The sequence below is a fragment of the Mycteria americana genome, chromosome 3 (genome assembly GCF_035582795.1).
Source record: "Mycteria americana isolate JAX WOST 10 ecotype Jacksonville Zoo and Gardens chromosome 3, USCA_MyAme_1.0, whole genome shotgun sequence".
NCBI lineage: Eukaryota > Metazoa > Chordata > Aves > Ciconiiformes > Ciconiidae > Mycteria > Mycteria americana.
The window spans coordinates 95,826,088-95,849,871 of record NC_134367.1 but is presented as its reverse complement, the minus strand read 5'-3'; the positions used below and the strand labels follow the sequence as shown (position 1 = coordinate 95,849,871).

Below are 23,784 nucleotides of genomic sequence, written 5' to 3'. Positions count from 1 at the left end.
TACATGGGAACATTTGTGGAATAGGCTTTAAACTGGTATGAATTTAGGACTCATGAAGGTGATGCCCAGTTTGTCTTGACTGGGAGAGCCACACCGTTTATTCTAGTGGAATGTCATGAATGTTTGTGTGTGTTTATGGAGTCCAGTATCATCTTCAACCAGAAACTGAGCTGGACTTTCCCTGCCACCCTTCTTGTGACAGTCTTGTCTTTTTTTTTTTTTTTTTTTTTCCCCCTGGTTTACTAGAAAAGAGCTTCCCTTCTGATTAAGACCTGTGCACTGGTAACTGGCTTGTTATTGTTCCTCCTGCTACCTCCCTTGTTGTTCTCTGACAAAGAAGGCTGGTCGTACGAAGAAGGTTTCTACTATTCCTTCATTACCCTCAGCACTATAGGCTTTGGAGATTATGTGATTGGTGAGTAGTTCACGTTTTATTGCTTTCCCCTACTAAACATCAAAGCCATATGTGTGGCATATGAAGCTCCCAACTTGGCAGTTTTACACCCCTGGCAATCCACAGACCTGATGATAAATATGTTGTGATAGGCATTTGACAGGTTGGAGAAGGACAGGTTGGACAGATTTCTGAGACACAGATGCCACCTGTGGAAGAGCAAAGAAATAATTTCCCAGTCAATGAGTAATCTTCCAGCATTCAGGTGATCTGTGCCTTGAATGACAACACCACCAGACTGGAGTGCTACGTTTTTAATCACAGCAGTCGCTGATGGCACGCTTGGTGCGCTCCAGTGTGTCAGCAGTGATTAGTTTTAAGCAGATGCTATTCTGCATCACCATTAACAGACAGCGACCGTTTCCTCTGTCAAAACCCCAGACAACTGCTTTCTAAAAGGCAGCTTAAGTCACTTAGGTGTAGACTGTCAGGCACCAGGCACAGCCTAGCTTTGGTTGCCAAAACCCTTTGCCAGAGGAAATGAGTTTGGGCCCACGCCTGATGCATTTGCTGAAACACAGGACACACCTTTTTGATAAAGACTTTCTTATTAAAAACAAATTGATTATAGAAACACATGCACCCTTGAATCCCCAGGAGACAGAAACACTAAAACATCTTATTATGGATTCTGTATTTTCTTTGTAGTGCTTGCTTGATGCTTAGGCAACTTGGTGGCGGTTGCCTTAGGACTTGTCTATAATGCATCAAAGTTATGACTAGAGCTTGTGTAGGCATACTTAAATGAGCTGGAATCAAGTTAGCTTGGGTAAGGGTAGCCAGATGGAGCTTAACAAAAGCTAGCCAGTTCAGCATTTTCCGATGCTGATTTTATGGATGATGCTGAACTCTGTGCTGCAGCAGCTTTACTTCTCTCAGTTCCTGATAACTAATTTTGAAGCTCTTCACTAGTATACCTCCCACTTCCAGGTGTACCTTCGCCTGTGTGGTACCTTTGTAACTGGCATAACGCCATAGATATGCTAGGTTCAGTATGGGAATAACTAAATAAGTCAGTGACCTGTGATATGTAGAGGCCAAACCATTTTGGCTTTACAATACTGTGTTTGTGGTTTATGTCTCAACTTAAAAATAAGCAGGGCCAGGGCATGGGTTCAAGTGACTGTCGCTATTTTGTGACTGTCGCTATTTTGTGACTGTCGCTATTTTGTGACTGTCGCTATTTTGTGACTGTCGCTATTTTGTGACTGTCATGCTGTTGCCCCACTAGTGTGATCTCTGGCACTGTTCTGGACCAGGTAAATTCTGGGGGATATCACATGCCAGGAGTGATGCCTGATGTTCACTTTGGACACAGCTGCTCCGTTTTGGGGGAAATATAAGCCAGGCTATGGCACTCGAAGTCATAGAGTGGTCCCTAGCCTGTTTTATTTAGTAATATTGATGTAGCTTCTCTAACTGGCCCTGAAATCTGTTAATTTACACACTCAATAAGCCCCTCTGTTGGACACAGGGTGCCATGTAGGTCCTAAACTGCTTCTGATCTTCTCATCCCCAAGCCTGCACCTATCAGGTGGTCTCTGTGGATAAAGCATTCTCCTTGGAAGCCTCAAATAGCCCTCCCCTCTTGTTTTCATTTATTATTTAGAAGCAAACAATTTTTAAAGCTTTGAATTTAGTATCGGTGAAAGGTGCTGGTTTGAAGGATGAATATAATACTCTTCTTGGTTGAAGTTCACCTTGATGTAGAAAGCCAGACCAAAGAGTAGTTACCACAGAAGTGGTCAGTAGGTCCCAAACATTTACCAGTGGCTTAGTGACAACCTCAAAATGTCTTGTGGTACCATTATATTGAAAAAACATACAGCGTGTATTATATATTATATAATAATACCAAGTAAATGGATGTAAAGGATTGGCTGTTTAATATGGCTCCACTGTCCAGTTACTACTTATCACAATCTTGTAGACAGTAACAGTTCATGGACCACAATTTGGGAACTGCTAGTCTGTGCAGGTAATGGCAGGACAGTATTCCTACATACAGCCAGTCACAGATGATAAATACCTAAACACCTGCCTTTGTGGATGTCCCATTTCAACCCAGCCCTACGTGTACTTTTCATTGGAATGCGGTATGGAGAGTGGCCTCCAGGTTCATGGAGGTACCACCTCATACGTGTTAACTCCTCTCACTCTGTCCTGAAAGTATCAGGGGTTCTGTAGTATCTGCTGCACTGTAGGTATTCAGTTATAAAGTCACAAACCTTCCTAAGGTAAGGAAACTAAATAATGAGACCTGAGAAAAAATGAGACCTAGAAAAAAAGCCCGTGCAAAGATTTTGCTGCCACTGACTTGTATCCTGTACCTTACCTGTGTTTGTAAGGGTACCCCAGCCTGCTTTACAGATACAGCCCAGTCACTTCATAGGGCTGAGCTCATTCCTTTGCTTTGCCTGTATTATTATTAATATTACTACTGACACTAACTTAGCATGTAGAAGCCTCTTTGCACTAAACATTGTGGAAACACAACCAGAAATACGGCTTTGCTCCAAAGGGATCACAAAGTAGCTAGCTGAGCAACCAGACAGAGGTAGCATAATTTCAAGCTGTCTTCCAAGGCTTGGTTGTTCTTAGAGGTTTAGGCCTAAGGCCCCTTCCCTCCTGCTCTTAGAGGCTCACTTGCTCGCTTATATCTGGCTTAACAAGATACGTACACCGATACATAAAACCCGATTACCTCTCTGTCTGCAGGGGACCCCTGTTACCTACTAATACAAGATTGTGATGTTGAGTGATAAGTAGAGAAATGAAGCTGTGCACTTAAATGTCAATAATTTCACTTTGCCATAGATGTAATTTGGGATTTATTTTTCTTTCTTGTGGGTAATCTTTACAATTCCTAGGCAGTTCTAGGCTGTTGCTGACATCATGAAACATACTTGCTTACAACATCTGTTCACATGCTGAGTAGATGGCATACTCATGTTTTATATAGAAATCACTAATATTAGGTCATATTTCCACTGTCTTTGCTTTACATGTAATGTCTCCTTTGAGGCACTCTTGATCCAATCTAGAAATGTTTTGGGTGATTCTCTCGTAGGGATGAACCCAGACCGCACCTATCCAGGCTGGTACAAGAATGTAATCTCTCTGTGGATCCTCTTTGGGATGGCCTGGCTAGCACTGGTTATCAAACTTTGCATCAACTTTCTAGAGAGCTCCAGCGACTTCTGTCAGTGCGACAAGAACAGCACAGGAATGGCAGAAGACTTAATGGATGGCAACAAAAATAGTATGATGGGACTTCACGATGCGGACATTTGCAATGACAAAGACACAAAAACAAAAGGACCAGATGAATCTCACACCTACACAGCTCCTACAGAAGCACTCTAGGGAAGAAACATACCCTTGGTGTCTCTTAGGTTTTAGTGCACCAGAGATGCACCACTTAAAAATGTGGGAATGGAGCTGCCCTCACATTCACATGGGGTGAAAGCTTGCTTATTGAGCTTAAAATGCTTCTATCCTGAATTGAGCAATGACAACAAAATGTTTCATTTGCAGCACCACCAAGAGTTACCAACAGGACTCTTAGCCAAAAGTAGATTTACAGAGATATTGCCTACCCTTCCACCTCAATATATGAGGTAAACTTTGACATCCATATGCAACTCTAGCCGTTGTCCTTTCGTTTGCATGCAAAGTTCTTGTAGCCTCTAATTGTATGCATGGCATTTTAGAAATACAACTAGAAAAACAAGTGCCATTTAATGCAGGAAACAAATTGCATGTTGCTAAAAGACTTAATGAAAAGCACTATTTAAAGCCACCTGGCAGTCACTGCAAATGTGCTCCATCACCTATATGCTTGTGCTTGCCAAAGGTGGTAACATGCTCTTGCTCTCTGATTATTAGTACATGGATGGCAATGAGGCAGAGCTTGTAGAGGTACCCAATACAAACAGATCATTCAATTTTTTAAAAGAAATTTCTGTATCAGAGGTCTGCTAATATTAAAAAGAGACTAGGCAGTTAGGCTATTCCTTAATCCAGAATTTATGTAGGATCATCCTCTGTAAAGTATTATGTAGACCAAATGTCATCAGCTAAATGTGACAGTTCATTTAGATAGATTTTTATTTTGTCACATCTTGGAAGGCAGAAAAGGAGGACTACAGGCAGTTTTAGGTGCCGGCAGTTCTAACATTATCCTGTGGCCAGTGTTAACAAGAGCTACTTTAATCTAGAAACAGACTGAAGTATCTTCAACTGTGATCAAGAGATGCTATTCTGATTAACTTCTCATGTCATAAATGAATAATATATCTGTTCTAACTCACATCTTTTATATAAGCACAACTGTCTTTTGACCTGTGGAATGCTAGACCTGCTTATTTGGCCTTTGTGTCAATCATGAAACAGAACTGTATTTTTTTTTTTAATTCCACTGAATTCTCAGAAATCTTTTGATAAATTATGCCATTTATAAAGGCCCAACAGAGTCTAACTCCTGCTGCCATTTTATACCCATATCTAATCTTCTCATTTTCTTATTCCTATTGTGCTACTTGCATCCTAGAGCGTTAACTTTCAAAACTTGACCATAGCCGTAAGCCAGAACGAAGCATTGGAGTGAGCCTTCGGCTTCTGCATTGGACCAAGATTCCACGTGGACAGTAGAGAAAAGATTGAAAACACAGTTTGTTGGAGTACGGGACTCAGGAATTAGAAATATCCATAGCTGGATTCACAGAAATGCAGTGAGTGAAAAGTTTACAGTCTTCAGAAACACAATTTCTGGAACATGTGTCATGAAAAAAGTATTTCCAGAGTAGGCCAGTCTGAGTGTTGATATGTACTGGAACCGATTACAGGAGAAAATGCAGGAAAGGAATCTGCTGGATGAAATTTAGTCTGTCAACCTTTTGTCAGCTTTTTTTGTCATCGGCCTTTTGCCAACTCCATTGTAATAAATGTTCTCTCAAATACTGTTTCAATGGGCAGCAGAGATGACAAAGGGAGGTGGTGGAAATCTCAGGTCATAGTTGGGAAACTGATGCAAAGTAAATACATTTCAATTTTTTGAACATTGGGTAATTTCTTTAACAGCCTTTAGTATAAACTTTTCTGTTTCTTCTATGTTTTGTCTTGTTTATTTTCACTGATGAATACACAATGTAGGTTTTACTAATGTTCATAATGGGCTGGCCTACAATAAGACCAAAGTGTCTTTCTTTAAACCTAAGCGAATCACAATTCCACAGCATAAAATGTGATACCCTTTTATGCATATCCTTTGCACCTTCTTTCAGGTGCAAAACTTAGTAAATATAACTGTATCGTAAAATCTGGATGCCCAGAAGGTAGTAGGAGTTTCTACTGTCAAAGCATGGGAATGACTATGCTAAATCTATTTCAACTTTAACTTGAAATGTCACAGGCTCTGTGATTTCTACCAGCTGTGCTCTTCAATGAGAAGGCTTAGCTTGAGAAGAGTTTCTTCTTTTCAATTTGAATGTCTATTATATTAATCACATCTAATTCATATTCCCATGTATTTGTAGTTTGTGGATGAGGTTTTCAAAAGTCCCTTAGAGGTTTGGGCACCCTGGTCCCACTGAAGTGCCAACAGAGTCGCATGCCTTAAGACAGCTAATATACACTTCTGAGAGCTAAAAGGAAGAGGAACTCTAGGAATAGTCCCAAAAAAAGGAAGAAAACAGTAATTCTTCATAGATCTCAGTGCTTCCACTATATGTCAGGGTTCAACCACAAACTGAAGCATGTGGCTGGGTCTCAAGGTGACTCAATATCTGCCCCAGCAATCCTTGCTTATTCACTTCCTTCCACAGCTGTGCTGTTACATTACTCAGCCGCTCACCACCAGCATAGTCCCGCCACTAACTGTCTGATACAGCGTACTTAGAGGAGGCACATCTGAACTGCTTGCAAGCCACACATAACTCCAGAGCTGCAAGTTGCCTGCTTGTGTCCTGGATCACCTAAAAAAAATACAAAATAAGTGAGTCAAATACCATCTCCGCCTGGGTTCTCTGATGCCAAATTAGCACGTTGTCACTTATTAATATCCTTTTATTGACAGTTCCGCAGCTGGCTTTTGAGATGGACAATAGATGATATTGTCTCTGAGTCCTCACAAACTGCTGTGCCTCTAGTCTTTCTGTTCTGTATAAAGCTGTGCTGTGGTTAAATGACATGGATGAATTTGTTCCCAGAGGGAAGAGAAGAAAGTGGAGTTTTGCAACATCACAAAAACATCATCACCGATGCGTCTATTCTACCAAAATATGAAAGGTTATCTGCTCAAGGGTAAAACAAAGAAAACAAAAGCATGGTGCTGTTATCATTTTTGCAACAGCTGACTTAGTCTCCTGTAATCTGCATTGGAAAATTACAGATGCTCCTTGATGATTTTTTTTCTTTTTTTATAGTATCTTTTCCTGTTCAGATAAGTGTGCAGTTTCCATTAGTGATTTTGGGTTAGACTGTCACTGTTATTATTCTTCACAAGTCAATTCTTCCCTATTACTCTGTTTTCTTCCTTGGGAGGAGCAGGGACTGGAAACAGGTTTGGTTAGTAATGGTGTTTGTAAATATTTAGGTAACATAAGTGTCCAGAGGCTTTTTCACAATCATATAGAGCATATTGTGCTCCTGACCTTTATACAGTTTTCCAGGAAGTCAATCCCTTAAAGCAAGAAAATAGGCCTCTCTCTAGCTCCCCTACTGCAAGGACAAGTCCTGGCTTCAGCCTCAGTGTTTCTCGTGCTGGCTCTTTAGTTAGCCTGAAAGAGAGGTTTACCCCTTGGGGAGAGAGATGTCCAGAAATATGTAATACGATGTTACAGCAACATAGTACAGACTGCTCAGAAGTTTTTAATAGTCTATTTGACTACAGTATTTTAAGATCCCTAGACTAGAACAAAAAAGCCCTTTTTGCATAATGGTCTCTGAGTCAAAAAAATCCAGGATGTCATTTTTCTCTCAGTGGTGGGCTGATGAGATCTTATCTTAAAAATGATATCCCAGCTCAGTTTAGAGCTGGGACTGTTTAGTCTAGAGAAGAGAAGGCTCAGGGTGATCTCATCAGTGTATGTAAGTACCTGCAGGGAAGGTGTAAAGAGGATGGAACCGGGCTCTTGTCAGTGGTGCCCTGTGACAGGACAAGAGGCAATGGGCACAAACTGAAACACAGGAGGTTCCTCCTAAACACTAGGAAACAGTTTTTCACTATGAGGATGACCAAGCACTGGCACAGGTTGCCCAGAGAAGTGGTGGAGTCTGCATCCTTGGAGATATTCAAAAGCCATCTGGACATGGTCCTGGGCAACCATTTCTAGGTGACCCTGCTTGAGCAGATGACCTCCAGAGGTACCTTCCAACCTCAGCTGTTCTATGATTCTGCGTTTCAAGGTCAAACCATCCTCCTCCTCGTAGTCCGTGGTCTGCCACTGTCTCTAAACTATCTCCACAAACATTCAGGTTGTACTCATAGCAAGCCTGGTAGACATGATTCTTCCCAGAGAAGAAATGGATTTTTCAGCCTGAGTGAGCTCAATGGGCTGGTCTATTTATGTATGTTTTTATTAAAAAATTACAGAATTTTCCTTTATCTATGCAGTTATCAACCAAGATTTACGTTCCATTGCACTGGGCAATTTGTAGACACTAATTCTTTTTCAGAGATCTCGCAATCAGAGAACAGCTTTATACAAAGGATGGTACAGAGAGATACAATTAGTTGTGGGGGGTGGGCTGTCTCCTCCAGATGTTTAGAGTGCGTTTGTGCTGTTCCAAAAACGTGCAATAATGTTCAGCTTGGAGTAGCCTCCTGTCATTATATATCTGCCTACAAGTTCCAGCAAAAGGATTCAATGCTTCATCACTGACGCACTTCAGGTAAGGCAAATTGTACCTCACTTTGGTTTACCCTTTCTAAATTAGAGGCTTACATTGGTACTAACTGGCTACTTACCAGCTGAATCAGGGCAAAATTTTAATGTAATTAGGTCTTATAATATGAGCTTGGTACTTGCTATCTCTGTAAATAAATCTTCTGGCTAATGGAAGAGAGGGATGCAATTAAAAAAATGGTCTTTTTCAGTACTGTTATGCTACAGCTTATGGAACCATGTGTTTGGTAGTGTCTCCCCTTCCAGTAGTCCTGGCTGTGTGTGAGGTAGCATCAGGGCAAATCATTTTTGTGATTGCTATTGAGCACCTTTTTGGTTTTAGAAGGTTTCTTTTTTCTTTTACCTCTTTTTTTTTTTTTAATATTTCATATAAGTATGTGGAAACTTACAGTTGAAATGGAGTTGAGTATGAACATCTAGGCAACTATCTGTCATGCTGCACAGTCCTGGACAAAGATTCAAAGGTTTCTCAGAAAGATGAGTGATTACAATAGAACAATATCTGTGCCCTTAAAAATTCTCTTCTCTCAGGACTGAGATTCAAACAGCTGTTTTGGGTTGGTTTTTTTTTTTCAGAGATAAACTGATATACATGTTTTAAGCTAGCACTAAGCAGGTAGAGAGGATGTCTGGTGCCTCCGAGGTCAATGCGTGTTGCAGTAAGAGCTGCTGAAAAGCTGTCACTGTTGTTGGAGAAGACATCAGCAACGTGGCATCCAGAAACTATGCATACAGGGATAGGACAAAATTAACTTCAAGAAAACACATGAAAACTATTTTAAGATCTTCAACGCTGAACAAGTTTTCAAAGGATTATTGTATTCTAAAGCTGTTGATGTTAATATATGTGCAGATATGGTCTCCAAAGCTTTTAATTCCTTTTCAAGTTTGGAGCTAAGGTACTTTTATTTTTAAGGGAAGTTGTACAAGAAGACATTCCCAGAAAAAAATTGATAGATCCATAGTGCTTGAGTCTAGGTGCTGGAGCTACCTCTTGGGGCAGAAGCAATGCAGTGTAAGTTACAGAGGCTTTGGAACTGTTTTAATTTTTATGGTAATATAGAATCTGTTTCTTCCATATTCCCTGCTACTGACATAAGATTTAGTTCTTGAGTAACACAAGTTTCCAAAATCTCTAAATTAAAACAAGAGCTTACCAAAGCAAGCTATAACAGATGAAAACAGAAAGGGAGGGAAAATAATAGGAAAGAAAACGTGGAGAAGGAGAGAAGCCTGTGAAGTTTGTTACTCATTCCTAAGAAACCTGCTTACCATCTTGATTAGGTTCATACTTTTTTTTTTTTTTTTTTGGTAATGCCTTTAAAAACCATCTCTTAAATAAATGAATCGGTCTGTATTTAGTCAGTGATTATGGAAAGACTTCAGCCATCCGTGTGCCTGAGTGAATAAAAAGGACCAATGCGTAAAGTCAGGGTTGTACAAATCTGCCACCAGAGGCAAAACTGAAGAAGACGCAGATGCGGACACAGAACAGGGAGGCACACAGTAAGGATAGGGTCAAAAAGAACGGAGGAGTTGAAGCAAGCAGAAATCCAGTGAGGCAGCATTTGCTCAGGTGGCTATGATAAATGAAGAATGCATAACTGAGGGAGCTTTCAATATAATAAAGAATTGGGATTAACCTAATTTGGATAACTACTGATCAAAAGGGCATGATTGTACTATAATTTCTATTACTCTAGATGTAATTCTATTACAGGTTGGAGTTGCAAGATAGTATTTTTAAAGCATTTCAGTTCTCCTCCAGATTAATGCTGTGGTTAATCCCTTTTCCCACTACTCTTTTGGATCCTCCTGGTTAGAACATTGTCCTGCTATGGAAGATCCCCTGCACCTCAAATAGATAAACATGGTGCCTTCCAAATACAAATCAATAAGCTTTGAGTTAAAATATTAAAATGCTAATTCTATGAGGTATAGCACAGAAAAATATAATCCTAGAAGGCAAGTAGGGTGGATGACTGCTTGATGTACTGGAACTATCATAGACAGTGCCTGGCAGCTTGGTCTTATGTGGTTTTGCTGTCAACAAAGCACAGTGAAGAGTTTGATTAGTTATGAGCTTCAAAATAAGGGAGAATTGCTCCTTAATAAGCAATGAATGTAAGTCAAGACTGTAATGGAACATAACTAGTTTGGGTGCACCCAAAATAACGCCCCGTCTCAGATCTTCCTTAATAAGGAAGCTCAAGCATCGTTACCATTTGGATGAGAGGATTTTTGAAGTCTTACAGCACTTTCAAGCCCAGAGACCCAAATAGCTTGAGTCGTACTTTTCAATGTCTGCCCTTTGAATTTTGAACTCTTATTGCAATGCACAGCAACAGATTGTGTCTCTGTGTGTTTGTGTGAAAGAAAGAGAGAAAGAAATGGTACTGCCAGTGTATATTAAGTATATTAAGGTCACATTAATTCCTACAGCGCATTCCCCACGTGGCTCCAACCCCTCTCCCAGCAAATAAAACAACCTCTCATGATTTCTTCTTCATAAAGTGTTTATTTCTCATCCTTTCTTCTGGTCTTGCTTCTGCCTAATTAGTCTTGCTCCCACATGAGTTCCCTCACCACTCCCAGGCCAAAATCAGCTCTGCTCCTCTTGCTTTTCCTCTGTGTGCTCAAACCCTTCTCCTGTGCCAGGAAGAAGTTTGTACAGCAGAGTCCTTCTCTGTTGTGCTAGGGCCAGCATTGTATAAAAAGCAAAGAGAAGGGAGAGGAGCAGAGGATTTGCAGGGACTACTTTTCCTGCTCCCACTCTCTTCTCTTAATGAGAATGTTAACTTTAAGATCCCAGCTCTGGAGAGGGTTGAGATCTCCCTGGTATCTGCACCAGTTCTGATCTGCTGGTTTTCTCCATGAGGGGAGCAAGGGGGTCCAGACAGTCTCAGATGGCTTGCTTTCAGGCTGGCTGTAATTCACTGGAAAGCTGAAGCTTTTGGTGTCAGTGATGCTCCAAACTCATTTGGCTTGTGGACAATTTGAAGGAATTGGCAACACTTATGATCTTCAGGAAAAGCCTGAAGGAAGGTGGTGATGGCTTCACAGAAGTTTGTCTTCCTTCTGAGACAGCATTAGCTGCGGTAATCCAGGAAGCACTGTGTTGCAATGAGTGACCTAGAGAACTGCGAAGGGAATAGTCTTCCTCGGGGATCTCTACTGAGATCCAGCAACCTTGGATGTTATTGCTATTTGTTGCATGGTACTGTCACCTTTTGAGCTCAGAACAGAATGTTTCAGCTGAGCAATGAGTTGAAGGCATAAGGATTGAATATGAGGATATCTTTTAATGTGACACAAAATATAATGATGACAACTAGTAGCCACAAAAGAGTGTACCATATAGTGTTCTTGTTATGACACTGGAATAAAACTTTGGAAAGTTTGGGACCTGTCACAGAATTTCTGCATGATTTCACAAATAAGGATATTTACCGCTCTATCTGCATGACTCCCTATATAACCTCAAATTTTCAGGATAACAGTACAATGTTCCCTGCTGTGCATGGAGTAGCTAACAGTGGGATTCACTAAATCCAGAAAATAATGAAAGGAGCTAACCAAGCCAGTAAAAAAAAAAAGCCAAACAGGTGGACAGGACCTCAGTCTTACTCAAGCATAGTGAAGTGTCTTTGTCCGGACTATGCCCAGATGTTAGATGTAAAGCCAGTGCTTTGTCTTGAAAAAATGAAATAAGGTGCTTGGGACTTACATCTGGGACAGAGGGACCCATTTTCAAGTCTACATTCTGACTCAGGTAGGGCAGGCCAGCAGTATGACATGAATGCCATCTACCTAAGGTTCATGGGCAGGCCATCTCAGCCACTCTTGAAGCTGTTTCACTGTTCATAAATTATTAACTTGGCCATGAGGTGGGGAAGTATTACCTACCCTCTCTCTTGCTTGATGAATCACTACATGTGTAAATCTTTATGTGGATTTAGCCCTTAGGGAATGACTACAATAGGAAGAGAGAGAGTAGTCCAGTGCTTGGACAGCAGTAGCCAGCGGTGCGAAGAATTCCTGTCGCAGATGTCATCAAGTTAGCTCTCATGCGTCTAGATGCTTGTTGGTTCTCAGGCTCTATAACATCTTGGTATTAGATGGACTTGTCCCGTAGTGGAGCCCTTGGCCCTAAGAAAGGTAAGCGTGTTCCCCATATAATGCATGGGAATGCTTAGATACATAACTGGCAGACCTCCCTTGTTCTTTAGCAAGGAATTTGTCCGTGTGAGCTTGCAAAAGCAAACAAATAAAAAGAGCAAAGGATAGATGCGGAAATGTCTGACTGACTCAGGCAGGCACCTGTTTCCACACAGCACTCGGCCATGATTCCTTCGGCAGAGACAGACACCTACACATGACTTTTCTGTTCGTGGAAACCCAACAGAGACACCTCAAAACAGCCAGCAGCCAAATGGTTAGGGAAGCCATTTAGCTCAAAGTGACACGGGTTCATATTTCTGTGTGATTAAAATCAAGGGATTTAAATCTGTATCACAGCAAAGGCTCCAGGCTAAACAAAAGTTAATCTTTCTCAGCCTCCTGAGCCTAAATATTTGTTGCAGGAATAGAAAGGAGAGAGCCAGTGGTTGACTCTATGGCTCACTTGTGAAGGTATGGGGGATGTGAAAATGTGACGTTTAGGATCCATTCCTGTGAATGTTAAATAGTTACACGAAGTGGGAGAAGTGTACCTGCAGAGACTGAAAAAGAGCCAACTCAAGGTACCCAGCAGCTCCAGTTCAGGAGGGGCAAAGGCTTCAAATCCTCGCCCCAAATCCCAAGTGAGCACCTGCTGAGTAGTAGCCAGTAGCAATTTTGAGAAGGTCACTAGCCCCTAAATAGGGGGCTGGGGCACCTACAGAGCAATTGCCACTGGAGAGCCCTGAGGATGCCAGCTGCGATGCAGAACTGCAGAGCATGGTTAAGTTATATCAGACCTGAATGATCTGTTTTAAAGGATGTGGCTGTACATACAGCTGGAACAACTGTGCAATGCCATTATACAAATAAATGACGTGCAGAAAGAAAGTCAAACTGTGGGTGGGTGAGCAAGTTTCTCACCCATGATCTTCCACACCATTTGCTTTGCAATAAAAGGGAGCTGTCAGAGACTGCCAATAGGAGCTACGTCTCCCAGCCTTGCCCTCCCTTATCGTATTTCTGAGCAAAGCCAGCTGATTAAGCAGGGTCTGGTGTGACTGACCTTACATCTGGCTTGAGAGCTGCGTAGCAATCTGTTGATTCACTCTTACTAACAAACACAGGTACTAACTTTAAAGTCTGCAGCCCTAGATGCCTTCACTCAGACAGGCACGGGAGGGTTACTTTCAGTCTTGGTTTAGATGTCTGTTAACTCACTGTACAGCCCAGCAAGTTGCTGTGGGTCGGGGCACTTCTAACCTGAGATATGAGGGATGCTGAAACGTGCACAGACACACACAGCAGTACGCAATAAGGTAGGAAGAGGATTTTGAAAGCAATAAGTTATGTATAAGAGAAATGGCGAAGTACAGTAGGGGGAAAATATAGGATCATGTTGTAGGAGCGTGTGTTTCTGGAGTAATTCAAACCTTATCTGCACAAGGAAGTATTTGCCAGTTAACTTCAATTGGTATTGCTATACCAGGAAACCCTCCTAACAAGTATAAAGCTCATATTGCTTTCCCCAAGGAAATAAAGGCTTATCTTGTTGGAATAACTGTTGTATTCACTCTCTGGACCAACACAGTTAGGCTGGCAAACCTTGGAAGGAGGACGAAGACCTCTCTTTAGCCTTTCACTTCTCTGTAATTCAACTTTGCCAATCATAAAATGGAATTAATGTTCCTTATTCTGTAGCTCCCAGAAATACCGAGAGAAGTAACTACTTAAGATTTGTACAATATTTTCAGAAATTAGATCTCTAATGCACTCCACTAACGCGGCGGAGTGCTGTTGGCGTGCTGCGAGCACCCGCACGGTCCCTTCAACTAGGCGTTGTCTCTAGCTGGTGGCAGCAGCCACGCGGCTGTTGAGGAATACGAGACGTGGGCTGCAGGGCTGCCAGTTTCTCAGGGGTAATCTAGTTCCCATTTCTGGGGGGAAAAAAGAAGTCGGAGCGCACCTGAAGCTTCATCAGGCACATCATGCTAAGCTCTAGCTAGTGCGTGTGGCTGTAGGCACGCAGTCCCGAATGGCAAGAGAAAGGTAGCTTTGGTAAAATCTTTTGGTGTACAAGAAACCTGGGGAATCGCTGTCGCTGCCCAGATACCACAGGGCAGTTCCAGCCCTCCCTTACCTTGTCCATCTCTAAAATCTTGTTCTTGTTTCTGCTTCTACTGTTCTTTAAAATGCTTCGTTTGACTGAAAAGGGCAATGTCATGTTGCAGGTTGATTTATGCTAAAGGTTAGGCAAAGAACCACCCGTCTCACCCAATGTTAGGCATCTATATATAATTCAATCAAAGGCACTTCAGGGGTATGATTTCTCTGGCCCACTTTTAGGATAAGATGAATTTCACCTGAACAGTGTGTATGTCTGTCAGTTGCTCGTATGGGAGGCGTTGGCATTGTGCACGTTAAGAAGTCGGATGAATCACATCCTATAGGTCTTTACTCGCCCTGCGTCTAGGCCTCTGAGTAGTCTTCCTCTGTGTTGATGGAAATAAAGTGATCACTTTTGCTTTTTTTTAGGTCAGTTTCACATTTTAGTTTTCAGGCACTTGGCAGCTGTGTAATGTTTGGTTTGCAAACACTCCCAGGGAAGGGCTCAATCCAAGCCAATTATTTTCTTTACAAAGAGATAAAAACTCAAATGTTTTTCTTTACTCTCACATTTTGGAAAACAGTTTTCTAATTTTCTACCCCAAAATGTCAGCTCCAAGCTCAAACTACTTATTCCTATACCCTTCATATGTTTAAAGATCTTCTCTTTCCACACTTCACCCAGGATTTTTGTGTGGGTCTGTGCTTGGTTTTGATGGAGGTGGAAGTTTTTTTAAAACTCTTCTTTTAGAGCCCCGTCATTTTGGGAGCTGGAAAAGGCATGGACATGTCTACCCCGTGCAACACAGGCACACGGACTGACGCTGACCTATTCCTGCCCAAGCCGGTACCTCTGAATGATGCACAGCAGCTGTCTTTGGAGAAACTGGCTTTGGTTTAAAAGCAGCAGGCTTCCTTGGAAAGACCCTCCCTCCCGGGTGCTGTGCTACACCGCGTCTATCACGCTGGTGCTGCTAGCTGCGATGCCGCTGGGCTAGGTGTCCCTGCGCCCGTGCTCTGCTGCGTGGAGACGTACCAGCAGCCGTCCCGTGACACTCCTGTCACCCCCGCTTCGTTACCGTGCAATGGAGAGTGCTGTTCTCGGGAGCCTTAATATGTTCTTAGGAGCCTCCAAAGAGGAATCATAGGGAGTGTTTAAAGCCAGCCCTGACCGTAAGTTGTTTATAAAAGCCAAGTCTCACTTCAGCTATTTTCCCACTGAGAAGTTCTCAGTTAAACTGCAGATCCAATCTGCATGCTTCCTCCCCCTCATAAAAGCCTAGAGATCAGGGTACTGGAAGAACACTAAATATACACCAGATACTTGATGGGATAAATGAGCATGTTGTGATTAAAGGCAGTGGATCATATCTTCAAACAATGTAGATTTGTACAAACTTATCTCAGCCAAGAATGTAGGCCCACAGTCACATTTTCAGCTGGGATTGAAAGTTAACTCATAAATGTAAGAGATTTAGATAGCAGGTCAGTCAGGGTTGTCTAGTCTTTCTCGTACTGGAGGCCAGGTAGGAGCTCCGGGCTCCTTCCACTTAAGCCCCAGGTCAAGAATAGTGGTGTCTTATACATTCCTGGTGCCGGAGGGACACCTCTGATCTCCACTCCCGCTTTTCCTTCTCCTTCGTGGATGCAGCAGCTGCTACATCCCTTGAAGCAGAAGAGGCTCCCTGTGACACAAAGCAGGCGCTGGATCTGGACGAGAGCACTCACCTGTTTGAAATAGTTTGGTCAGTCTGTGCTGTTGTTGTTCGAGGAATGTTTCATGTGGGATGTGCACATTCTCGTTTGCACAGTATAACCCAAATACAGGGGTGCTCGTAGGCAGCCCAAGAGCCACTTCCAACCCATTGATGAGTCCATCTGTACCCTGAGCAGTTTCTCTTTTTTAATTAAATGGTTTTAAATTACGTATTTATCTGACCATATAATTTGGTGCCCAGCTGTTAAGAAGCTGGACAAACCTGACTTGTAATGTCGGTTTCTCCAGTCTCCAGAGGGCAGAGATACGAGTTACAGGAATATATCTGTTCTGATTCTTTCTTAGTTTTCTATGTTCCATATAGAGACTGTTGAAAGGTTTTACTACCCGTACCTTTTGAGCATGGACTTCTGCATAGGATAATCAAGACTGAGGAGAATAAGGCCTGCTGGATGTCTCCCTATGGATAAGAAAGACATAGCAATTCTAGTGCCACCAGAGATGAAGAAAGAAGGTGAGAAAAAATCAGCTCACAGATAACACTATCAGGCACCAAAAGCAAATAACATCATCTGCAGGGATGAATTTTTTTTTTTTTTGTGTGTAATAGATGCATTAAATCGTTTAGCCTTTTCTGTTTCTTCCGCTAAAATGTTTTCAGTATTTTTCTTTAAAGATCATTTTCTTCACAGTGTTGGAGAATGTAGAAATCAACGTGTTGGGCTGGTTTGACTGCCGCCGCACTAAACAGCAGACCTCTGGCATTAATGGAAAGTGCCAATTTAATTGGAAAGATCTGATTTTCCATTTCCTGGATCTGTGAAATGTGATTTTAAATATAAATGAGTCAGGCCCAAGGGGATGATCCAGATTGATTCATTTAAATTAACATCAGTGTCTGAGTGGATGCTCTTGTGTCAGTTTCTAAGTGATTTTTAAGGTGGATAGATTGGGAAGCAGACAGATAGATGAATGAGCAGGTTAGCGAGTGAGACGTGAGCATGGCGCAGAAGTCATGGTTACCTGAACAGAAGAGAGCACAAAAGGAGCAAGCTGCTGGATGAAGGGATGCCAGTTAAACCACAACTGGCAGTGGTGTTTTTAGATCCATCCTTTTTCTCGTGATCAACCCACCAAAAGATAAGAGATGTCCCTGGGGCCTGAGATATGTCCCTGTCCCGCTCCTGAGATTTCAGCTACGGGAAGTGCTGAGGGGTCCCTCACTTGACACACGCTCTGCTTTGCAAGGGAAGACCTCTCCCTCGGGGCAGCCCGGGCATTACAGAGCCACACAGCAGTCGACGTCCTGAAGGCTGTGCGAGGATGCTCTGTGCAATGGGAGTCTGGTAACGGCAGAGCAGCTAGTCAGAGGCGAGGCAAAGTAACGCCAGTGGCGAAGTGCATTGAAGTTGATGAGGCAGTGATGAAATCTAATTCACCCCGTCTTCTTGCAGGGTTTACAAGTGGTATGAAGTGGGGGGGTGCGGCAGCATTGTCCAGCTTTAAATGATGTAGGTTATCCAGGCTGTAAAATCCTTCGTTTTCCTTTGAATGCCTTCCATACAACAGCCATAAACATGCCTCTCTTTCCCCAGTGCTACGTTTACTGCTGCCGGGCTCAGGCCTGCTGTTATCCCACTGCTTGTTGTTACTGGTCTCAGCGGCTCTGAAACAAGGACAAAACACCCTGTTCGTTGGAGCAGGCATCTGGGAACGGATCTTCCCTTACCTTCAATATCAATGTCTTTCCCCCGTCTTTACATACCATCTGTCGCAGCCTTGCAGCAGCAACGTTCCCTGATCCAGGCTTTTCCCCATCTCTGGTGGGAATTTCTTGATACTCTGGGATGAGAGAAGTGCTTATGAGAGTCAGGAGCTGTACAAGGTGTCTTGCTGTTGTTGGGGAAGTCATATGTACTAGGTATTCAGGTTTATTATTGTAAGGTGATTTGTGAATGCTGGGCTATGCCTGCCCTTTCATTATTACAGAGCTGCCCGCAAGAACTGGCCTGTATGACGTTTTGTATTGTACTGTTGTTCGTGAACACTGCATAAGGCATGGGTTAGTTTGTTATTCCTGGGTCACTCATGCACATTTGCACGACAAGCCAGATATCAATTTGGATCATACTTTCTGTTATAAAAGCATGCATGCCTATATGTAAACCTACACCAAAAAGATCTGCATTCATACACTAAATCTCAGCTTTTTCTTTGCCTGCATTACGTGAGGCAGAACATGTCTCGCGTTAACCTCAGAGGTGAGTTGTAGGAAGACGAGTGCAAACCAGTGGACTGGGTGGTTAGCTGGTAGTTTAGAGGTCTGGATTCTGTTCGCTGTTTTCATTTTCACCTGCTGCTTGACCCTGGGACCTCTCTTTGTTCATCTTGTCTATTCAGATTCATGGTTTCACTCACAGTCTGTACTGGATGTAAGTACCCAAGTCAAAGGAATCAGGGTTCAGGATATGTCTGCATTGCAGTCTTAAACTGTGCTCCTGCCTGTGCATTTGCCTAAACCCCCTGCTGTGCACAAAAATCTTGCTCGTGTGACTTGGATTAAGCGATAAAGCTCAAGCTATTCCCAGCTGCTAATCAGTGAATTCCTGAGAATGCCTTTTGTTATGTACCCTTGGGTTGACAAGAACTGTTGACTAAAATCATTTGTACCCCAGAGCTCCCCCACACCACCACCACCCCTGCCCCACAGGAGAACACAGTAGCTGCTGGTTGCATCCAAGCAGGAGCCAGGTAAGCACAGCAGGCTCCAAAATTATTTGTAAGATACATAGCAATCTCTCACTTCCCTGCAAGCCGTACAACCTTCGTCATCCAGTGTAGCTCACTCATGTACCAAAGTAAAGAGTCCCAGTGTGACTGGCTCCGGGAGTTTCCAAGCTGCCTCCCTTTCTCCTGCCCTCTCTCACTCACAGGAACGTGGGAGGTGCTGCCATTAAGGGCAGGAAGCCTGCAGAGTCCTTTCGAAACCCTCCCATCAGACTGGGACCCACCCCACAGGGAGTCTTTTCCTAATTTGTAGCCCATGCGTGTTATCCAATATGAATTGCTTCAGCCATTAGCAAAGAAATATACTGGTTCAATATAAAGGGCTTTTGTCTCTCAAACTTTGGGATAGCTGAGTGTTGCAAAAGTTAAGTCTTTCACACCCTGTCTAATCCATGACTGGTGCTGGTTTGAGCCTCTTGGCAAAGCAGGACAGGAGTTGCTGTTCTTCCATAAATTTCTTAGCACTCCAATAATATTTAAGAGATTAAGATTCATCACTCTCACTACTATGCGGCTTTTGTCAATAATTATTGCTGGCAAATATCAAGTATTTCATGTCTGAAAATTAACATTTTTGCTGCTCCTAATTTCTCAGCTAGTGTGTGAGGTTACTCACTTTGCCTGCTCCAAAGCTGTGATTGTTGAGGACAATTTTGCTGATGAGTTGCGATGTAGGAAGACCCACCTGAATCCCTTTATCTGTCCACAAATGTCGCTGTTTCCTAACACCATTAAGTAGGGGCCTCAATAATTCAAGGTATGAATCTGATCGGATAGGACCGATAGGACCTATCTGATGTGTCCTATCTGATCTGGACCACTGATAGGACCACTGATGTGATATCAATCTGATAGGACCACTGATGTGTCCTATCCATGAAACAAACATCTGTTATTCACCACAGTAAAGAAATTACTCTTTTTAAAGTAATTTGCCCATTGGATTATAATTTAACCCTCATCTGGAACATGAACCAGGAACCTGAACGATGACCGGACAATTAAGGAAATTAAGTGTTGTTTCCTCATTCCTCCCAAGCGGTTGTGCAGAAAATTGATATTGTGGCTTTTTTTCAGCAAACCCCTCTCTCTTTCCTGCTCCCAACCAGAGTTTGTGTGGTACTACTAACACCATTAAAAATTACAGCATCCAAGAAGGACTGCTTCTACAGAAAAGGGTGGAGAGCCAAAATCATTTACCTTAGAGGTAACTGGCTCCTGAATGGTGCATTGGCAGAGCATGGCAAATTGCACATGGATTGGGCTGCTAAGGTCTTCCAAGAAAGAAACATATCTATTGAACTGTCCATCAGGTGCCTTGCATTTTGTGGGTGTTTGGAATAACTATGGTTAAAAACAGAGTCTGGAAACTCAGATCATACTAGCTGTAATTCTGTTGACATCAGTGGGATTAGGACTGAGGTTGCTATTTCTTGTCTTTTTCTAGGTCACAGAGCCTTTTATGGCTGTGATAATTAAGCCTCAGATCAGTTCTCTGAATTGTTTTTCATCACAGTTATGCACCAATTCCAAGACTTTTGTTAAACTAGTTTTCAAGATATTGAGAATTCATTTTATTTCTTTATTGTCTCTGCTGCAAGTCCACATTATCTCCTGGGAGACTGGCTGGCTGTAAGTGACCTGAAGGCTACAAAGTCAATGCTACAGGTAGGAGTAAGACTCAGAAGTCCTTTCTCTATGACAGTTCTTCCAGTCTTAAAATATTGCTTACTCAGCAATGTGTTTTTCAAACACACGTGATCCAGCTTTCTTTAAAGAGATATGTCATGACTTTTAAAAAAAAAACTTTAGCCTACTCCCATGCCTTGAGAATGCTTTTCATTTTGCTTTGTAGGTCAGATCGATTCCAATACCCAGACAAGTTGGTCATTGGAAGAAAATCACTCATTAGCCTCAAACTAGACCTGACTGATGAGATTTTTAGTTACAATTATGTCAATGAAAACAAAATTACAATCAGGTGATGTTACAAACACCTGGCAGAGGGAGTTGCATGGGGCGAGATTCACCCAATGTAGACACTCACATCTCAACGAGGTACTAAGTGCCCCTGATAATTAGTGGAGAGAAAAAAGATACGGCTAGGGCATGATTCATTTCATTCCTAAGTTGCTGGTGAAAAGACAGCAGATAAATCTCACTATAAAAGTATCTATTTCCATTAGCTATAAAGTGAGCTTAGCATGACTACCTCAGATAGAGATTCACATCATAAACATCTAAAGTTGATGAGATAAGCTCCCCCAGAGGATGAGATCCCACACAAAAGGTGAGTACAAATGTGGAGGTCACCCTGTGAAGTGAACTCCGTAGTGCCAGAGCCACAGTCAGAAAAGAAATTATGTTTGCAGGATGCTGGAGAAGTCGCTAGTTGCAAGACCCACAGTCAGAAGCTGTAGGGCCTGCAGGAAGCTTGTACTTAAAATACCAATAACAAGATTTGCAAGATACTTGCCAGAAAAGCAAGGTATGGCATAGGCTGGAGGGGCTCTGGTTATCCACGAAGTTGGTTAATTGAAGAAGAACAAAGGTCAGCAGGATAAGGCCATGCAGGAGCCTAGCAAAAAACGCCCTTTAGTCAGACTAGGGCATGTTTACGAGACTGATACACCCAGCCTGTAAATGCCTCCATGTCAGAGGTAGAGGCAGGAAAGCCCTGTGAGCACTTGCATGTGTGAGGATGTGATGTTACCCGTAGCAGTGACAGTTTTTGCTCCACACTATGAGTTAGTCTTATTCCAAGGGCACTGGGACAGCTTGAATGTGATTTGAGGCTCCCATTGATTCTTGCACTCCAGACTGCCTTTTCCATCTCTCCATCCCCTCCATATCCCAGGTTTCAATCTCTGCTCCATACAGTGATTTCTGTGTCCCAGAAGGAACAGATGAGTAGCAAATATTTTATCTAAAAGGAAGCTCCTGGACCTTCTCCCTGGAGAACAGAAAGCCCCTATCTGTAGTCACCATAGCCCTGCAGACAGCAATGGCCATAACACTTGTTGTGAGGCTGGATAGGTGCTAGTGCAGCTAGCTTGTGCTGAGCTCTTTCATGCCACAGCTACGCTGCTGGCATCCAAGCTAATATCTGTCTGCACCCATGTTAACAAGTCTGAAGTTAGTTCAACCACTGCTACATGAGTTTCAGTGACTACAGCTCAGGCATGTGCGGAGGTTGCAGATATTGTAAGCACAGCCATGGCCTGGTGAAACAGCAGCAGGTGAAGTCACGGGGACAAGCCAAGCTCTACTGGAGAAGCACAGCTCTGCTGCTAAAACCACATCAGCACAAGAGACTTCTGCTGGCATGGCCATCTGGTTCAGGGACCACTGCTCTCCCAGCCCTGCCACACCAGGCAGAGGTGTAGGGCTGAGATCTGGCTGTTAACTGTAGCGGTTTAGTAACCTAAATAATCTTGCCCAATCTCTTTATTACCAGTGTGAGGTGAGTTCCTCTGATATTCCAGAGAAATCTAGCTACTTCAGCAGGCCCTTTATATACCCACATAAGGACAAGAGTAGTTAACAGGCCAGAAAAGTTCTAACCCAATAGTTCCCAAATGCTGGACTTGTGGGCCATGCTGTGAAAGTGAGACCTCTTACAGGGTCTGCCACGCAAGCAGAGAAGTGTCTGCTGCAGCTCTTCTCGTGGAGAGAGACGGTCCCAGTGCCGAGCACACTATGTGACTTGTGAGCCAGCAGTTTCAGATGCCATTTTGGGACACCAACATAACGCTTGCTACCCTGGAGTTCTGACCCCTCGCTCTGATTTTAGCTCATTTCTGTAAGTCACAATTAAGAAAAAAAGAGAAAAAAAAGAAAGGCAGCAGATCGAAACCCCTGTGTATTCCTTAAGAACCATTACTTTAGTGAGAGACTGTTAATGCTATGAGAGACTTCCTGAGCACTAGAGATTTGTCTGTTAACAAGAACTTTATGAAACGTTCGTTATTACCACCTACCTACCAGGGGAGCTAACAATTTCACACCCTTTTTATTCTTAGCTGTACATTATACCCTCTTAACAACATTTTAAAAATAACTGCAGGAAGAACTGAATCACACATAATTTGAACAATTAGAAGTGACAAGCTGTTTTTCTCATCTAGTAAAATATGCCCATTTGGCATACTTTGCTGTCTAGCAGAGCTCTTTTATTCACACCACTCCAGTCTCTAAGACAAGCTATTATCATTATTATTATTATTCCATTGAAGAAATGGACATCTGTGCTTTCAACAAGATTAATATATTGAATGCACCAGAGTTATTTTATAGACCCTGAATTTATTGTTATGAAGCAGACCTGGGAAACTGAAGACATGAGGCCAAGCCAAGTGAGTCCTTGTGCAAGGCCTCCCTCCTTGGTCCACAGAGTTAGCCAGACAAAATGAATCAGCCCTCCTGCGTGTGGCATCTCCTATTTATAAAGTGGGCCTTGTAACGACATTTGGCCCTCCACTTAATAAACCTTTAAGGAGTCTGAGAAGGTAGCGCACTCCATGTCAGAGGCGGCATAGCCATTCTGTAGACAAAGCAGGGCCCTGAGTTGAGGATGTTATGCAGTCATCTTTATACCAGCCAGATATTTTTTCTTTGCATCGGTGAACAGTCAAGTTCAGGTTTCTTGCTGAACA

The 23,784-nt window shown here is 42.7% G+C and overlaps 1 protein-coding gene across 1 annotated transcript in view; it reads left to right on the top strand.

The window, feature by feature from the left end:
- Positions 1–5,521, top strand: part of KCNK17 (potassium two pore domain channel subfamily K member 17) — a 28,464-nt gene extending 22,943 nt beyond the window's left edge. The window contains exons 4-5 of the mRNA XM_075496205.1: positions 247–415; positions 3,525–5,521. Coding sequence (XP_075352320.1) covers positions 247–415; positions 3,525–3,820 — 465 coding nt within the window. The 3' untranslated portion in view covers positions 3,821–5,521. The remainder of the gene's footprint in view (positions 1–246; positions 416–3,524) is intronic.
- Positions 5,522–23,784: the final 18,263 nt, after the last annotated feature.